Source organism: Palaemon carinicauda, chromosome 2 (assembly GCF_036898095.1).
Source record: "Palaemon carinicauda isolate YSFRI2023 chromosome 2, ASM3689809v2, whole genome shotgun sequence".
Classification (NCBI taxonomy): Eukaryota; Metazoa; Arthropoda; class Malacostraca; order Decapoda; family Palaemonidae; genus Palaemon; species Palaemon carinicauda.
Window position 1 is genome coordinate 129,553,260 of NC_090726.1, and position 6,131 is coordinate 129,559,390.

General features: G+C 34.8%; 1 protein-coding gene across 1 annotated transcript in view; it reads left to right on the forward strand.

Moving 5' to 3' along the window:
• Window positions 1–211: 211 nt before the first annotated feature.
• Window positions 212–6,131, forward strand: part of LOC137626944 (unextended protein-like) — a 363,067-nt gene continuing 357,147 nt past the window's right edge. Inside the window, exon 1 of the mRNA XM_068357933.1 lies at window positions 212–727. Coding sequence (XP_068214034.1) covers window positions 249–727 — 479 coding nt within the window. The 5' untranslated portion in view covers window positions 212–248. The remainder of the gene's footprint in view (window positions 728–6,131) is intronic.

Below are 6,131 nucleotides of genomic sequence, written 5' to 3' on the forward strand. Positions count from 1 at the left end.
CAGAAAGTTAAATGGGTTTTAAATTCGCGATGAATATACCAAATACAACAATTTGTAAAATCATCTCACTGCTGTTTTGGCACAAATAAATCATGTATGTCGGAATAGATGTAAAATTAAAAGAAGGGCATGTGTTTGAAATGTGAGGCTATGTTTTTCGATAACGCTCGGTTATTGATCGCGCTAAATCTCCGTGTGTATATGTAGACCAAGTCGCGCCGTCGCTGAGCAATTCTCCTCAGAACAACATGGCTAACGGGCCGGAGTGGACGTCAAAAACTGTCTTTCTTAGTGTACTTCTGTGCGTGGCTAGAGGTGTGTACAGCGGACGCCATCCTAAAATCGAAGGACTTCTCAGTAGCCATGGGAAAGGTTTTATTGTTGCCGGGGAGGAAACGGAGTTGGAGGTATTGGGATCAGGCCTTTCCTGGGGGCTCGAGCTCGGTTTGACGTCTGTAGATGGGGTGCAAGGGGGCTCATGTTGGAGTTTAATCACGCCCCCTCTCACCCCCAATGAACTTACGCAAGCCCGTGCCACCTTCACCCTTATGCCAGCCCATACAATGAAAATACCAGTTTTTAGCAAAACAGAAGTGTGGGTCTGTACGCGAGACCGCCCACATTTACGCGGTGGGCGTGCTCGGCACATGGGTGGTTGGATTCATCAAGGGCCTGCTACTCGCCTTCTCCTGGTCCCAAGTCAACAACGAAGCCCGCATAGAGTAAGGTAAGGTGCTAGTGTAAAAGATAAACATTTCATTGTCGTATGCTCGGAGTTGCAGTTCTTAAGAGAAATGCAGTGCTTCGGTCGTAGCGACAGCATCAGGTTATTCATTGGGGATATATTTTTTTCTTTTTTGTATTATGTATAGGTTACTTTTTCCATTAGTGATATTGATCAAACCCTCTGTTTGTGTCATTTATTAGCTTCGTCATCAAAGGGGAAATGATATCCAGCCTTCTTTATTGGTAAATTGCCGTTCTATAAAACACTACTTACTACAGACGTCCAAGAATGTGTCACTTAGTCATGTTACTGATGTATTGGAATAAGATTTAATTCGAGTGTAGTAGTCTCGTAGTTCTTTGCTGACTTGTTAAATTGGTTTGAGTAAAAAAAAAGTTACGTTTTGTATTTTTGTAACGAATTGTAGCGTTTGAATACATCATGAGTAATTTAGCCAAATAACCAGTTATTTCCATCAATATATATATATATATATATATATATATATATATGTATATATACATACATATATATATATTATATATATATGTATATATATATATATATATATATATATATATATATATATATATATATACATATATAATTTGTACGTTGTTATTTTGTTTCGTAGTTCCCACCCAAATAATGGGATTGCCTATAGGGCGTTTAACTAATTTTCCGATTTTATAAATGTGGCGCGTTTTGTTAACCAAGATGCACCTTTGGGTGATAAGAACTGGTACATGAAATTGTATTCATATTTAGCAAACCATATCATTTTGAATTTAGTAGAACTCAACAGTTCATGTTTCTGAAGAAATGTCAGATCTGAGTTTAGTATTATGGCTACGAAGCACTGGTTTGAAATTGTGTTCTTGCGAAGTTACAAAGGAATACAGTTTGTGTCTGCTGTTGTGCTCCTAGGGCCAAGAAGTGTTTGCTTTCAGTGATTTAACTCCTATTTTACGGTTGGGTGGTAAAAGGACAGGTGTAAATAATTACGAAGGAAGATAGGCTTATCCAACCCCCATCCCTGATCCGCAACTTCCATGTTTTTCGATTTTCGTTTTCCCCCAAGAACCTTTGCTCCCCCCTTCCGGGAATATATCTGCCCCCCATCAAATTTGATTTTTTTTTTTTACATTGATAGTACGAAGACGGCGGTTAATTCAGACGGTTCCTGCATTGATTTATTAGTGCTGAAATCAGAATCTCTTGTCCTCCTCTCCCTTCCCCTCCCCATACTTGTCATATCTATGCCGACCTTGCACTACCTTTTATCTGGGAAGCTCTAGATAATGATACCTGCCCTCCCGTATTTGCTGTAGCCCTGCTGTTGTTTTTAGTAATTTTTATGTGCTGTGAAGCAGGAAAGATAGTTATTGTGGTCGAGTGAATGTATTCCGAGTTTATAGCGTTAAACAAGATTTCCCTGCTCGTTCCCATTTTCTTTTGAAATGTAATCATAAATTTGGAATAAGCTCCCGTGAAAAGGATTCCTCGCGTAAGATGCAACTCGGCAACTTCAACTAGAAAATCCATCTATGCTGCCTATTCCGTCGGTCTTCTATTTATCAAGTTGTAACATATCTGACGATGTTCGTACATGAAAACTTCAATACTTATTTTCCAAATTTACAGACTAATCTGATGTATGCTTTCGGTTTTTTTACGTTTTTGTTTTGCATACAACTTTTTGTGGAATAAATAATTATGAGGATAATTATTATTATTATTATTATTATTTTTATTTTTGAAATAAGTGATTTAGCATAATCAGAAATCATATCCTCAGATTAGAACATTTAAATCGTATGCTTCTCCAACGTTGTTATTTTCGTGACTCAAAAACATCCGTATCTGTTTTCTTTATTGGTTGGTAGCAATGCATTTCCTGGCGGAGACCTCTGTAGCAACAAGGCCTTGCCCTCGCTCCCTCCCCTGTCCCTTGCATGCTCATCTAAAGTATGTCATATTTCCTTTTTGAGTTCAAGTAAGTCCCATTTCCTCGTTGAGTTCAACTCCCATTTCCTTTGTGCGTCAAAGCAATGCCTTTAGTGAGCATTTCGTTGCCAGTTGGAACATAACTTCTCGTGTTTGCAGTCTTGGAGAGATAAGGTTTTCAAGGGTGAGGACTGATTTTGTATTCGTATTAAAAGTCTCTCTCTCTCTCTCTCTCTCTCTCTCTCTCTCTCTCTCTCTCTCTCTCTCTCTCTCTCTCTCTCTCTGTATATATACGTTTATATATATATATATATATATATGTATATATATATATATATATATATATATATATATAATCGCATAGCTTTATTAGAGAACGATAATCGTACAAATTTATATCTTCAGTAGGACTGATATGTGCAAATGTTCAGTATTGTTAATTATTAATTACCACGAACAGTTATTACTACAAATTGTGTTAGTCATTCTTTTATCCACGTTACAGTACACATCGTTACCATTTAGACCTTTGGTATTCGTAGTAAAGTACTGTATATTGCAATTAGCAGCGGCACCGTTACATAGCATTTATGGTGTTTGTGTAATCTCCATGTAAACACTGTGCTTATGAAGATGAACTAATTCTTGTCCTTCCAACACATTAGAATGACACAAACATCCAAATTCACGGTAAAAAGGATTAGACATTCAATAGTATTTATTTAGGAATTTGTGCATTAAACATTATATTAAGTGTGTATCTATACTTTAGTTGTGGCTTCATCTATTTGACTCCTAGGTACCCTCAAAATGACTTGCGATAATTTTCATACTAATATAAATGGATATCTTTAAGCCTAGTGGAAGGTCTCTTAAGTAAAGACTATAAGATCTTGATATATATATATATATATATATATATATATATATATATATATATATATATATATATATATATATATATATATATGTATATCTATGTATTTGTGTAAGTATACTGTATATATATGTATATATATACTTATATGTGTGTATGTATATATATATATATATATATATGTGTGTGTGTGTGTGTGTGTATATATTATTTTTATATTGTAGAAAAAGGTGGTACCTGGTTTTTACTCTTTGTTGGTGTCAGATTAAAATTTTACATCAGTTGCGTCTGTTTTTACATACATAAGGTTGAAGTTGCCTTTAATCGTCACTGGAACCTCAGTTTCCTTGGTCCGAGTTCGAAACTGCAGCCTACCAGAAGCTACTATCACAAAGTTCAGTTCCCCTTGGGATTCTGATCCCAAGGCAGTGTGAAGTCGATATTAGTAATTATTTATGGCTTATATAAATAAAAACGTTTAAATGGGAAAATTTATCATTATATATATGTATATATATATATATATATATATATATATATGTGTGTGTGTATGTATGTGTGTTATTTAGATGGAAAAGACTAGAAGAATTAGGTGATGGGTGACTTGATATGTTTGAGTGGCAAAGAGACGTTGCCCTACCAAAGCTTAAGAGATCTTGTTTTGGGATACATTTTCGTTTGTGTGTTTTACATTGGAATATTGATTCTGTTTAATTCTGATAGGTATTTCCTTTCATTGACAAAATTATCTATAGCGAATGGGATTGGAATCTTTGTGAAAGTACAGTATTATTTTGTTTTTGCATACAAAAGGTATTCACACATTTAATGGTTTATAAGAAGGCTTTCTTTCATATTTTGAATGCCATATGTTGTGAAACTATAGAGAAATTAGTGTACGCGACCCGTCAAAAATGATGACTATATATATATATATACATATATATATATTTATATTATATTATATATATATATATATATATATATATATATATATATATTGATATACACGCACACACAACTCCCCTTTCTTACCTACAATCCCTCTCATCAAGGTATGACTACTGCCTCTCGCCCTACCCGACAGATGGTGAGATACTGAGTAGTTATACGTCATGCTGCTGAGTGACCGGAAATGAATATATATATATATATATATATATATATATATATATATATATATATATATATATATAGCTAGACACTTGTTCCTTATATATAGGGAAGATTAATGACCTGCAGTAAGCACTGCGTATGGACCAGAAGACAACGGGTGCCGGGGGGTGATCTACTGTATACAGATTCCAGCATGTTATGATCTAAAAGATGCTGCCAGTTTTACTACACTTCTAAATGTCTTGTAATAATTGATGTGCTTAGATACAGAATTTTCCTTGTATGTGAGAGATGCTCTTCTAAATTGATTAAGTGGAAACAGAAAGACGGGCGTTGCAGCATTTGGCACAACCTGAAATAGGCCAGTTACGAGAAGGTAGTACTTAGCTTAAGGATGAGATACATTAGTCTTATGTATGATGAACATCTATCGTGTTTCAAAAATTATTTGCTGTCTAATGTCGATGACTTTTCAACATTTAATACCTGGTAACTGATATGTTCCATCTCAGGAATTTTTTTTTTTTTTTTTTTTTTTTTTTTGAATTCGGCAATGATTGCTACCGTATTTATAGTACATGCAATTTAGGTCATACAGCGGTGCTAGCTGTTAGTTTGAATACTTTATATAACAACATAGGAATAATGCCTTTTTAAAGAATTGTTCTTTTTGATGGAAATAAGTATATATTAGAATATAGTGTCAGCAAAAACCTACCGTAAGCAAGGGGACAAAAAGAACTTTCTCTGTTCAACAGTTTCCGTTAGCAGACCCCAAATCCCTTAGAAGTGCATCCTATGCAAATAATGTGTCACCTATAATGTATAGTCCTACAGTCAGTGTGTCCATTGAATTTGGCAATGTATCTAGTAAGTTTCATAAAAGTTTGAACCATTCATGATTTTGTTAAGGAATCCATCGTGTGTCAGTTTTGTGAGTAAAATGTGGGTGGATTGATGATTATATTAATTATTTGTATATTTATATCCATGTTAGTGTGTTCGTGAGTGTAAATCATAAAATCATCCTTTCTTCATCTTGTTGATAGTGAAAGTTACTCGGCAGTGGTTTGGCACCAGAAATAAATCCAAATGAAAATTTTTGCTGCATTTTGCAATTTGTAACTTTTACATTTGTATGCAATTTTTAATCTCACACATTCGAAATGTTTTGATAATGAAAACATAGGGTTAGGATCTCGAATATGTAATGGTTTTCCCGTATTCGTAGGCAATACGGCTGCCCAATCAATGCCGAATTCCAAAATAAAAAGATTCCAGAGTATATTACGTGTCTTGATTTTGTGTTTGTTTCGATCCGTTAGTGGGATTCGTTTTACCCATCATGTTCCTTTGGTGTCTCTCCAAGGCCTGGAGATCATGAGGTCAAAGAATTGAGTAGAGATAGAACTAAATTCGTTTCCTGAAAGTCAGAAGGGATTGTACGTCCGAATAGCCTTAATC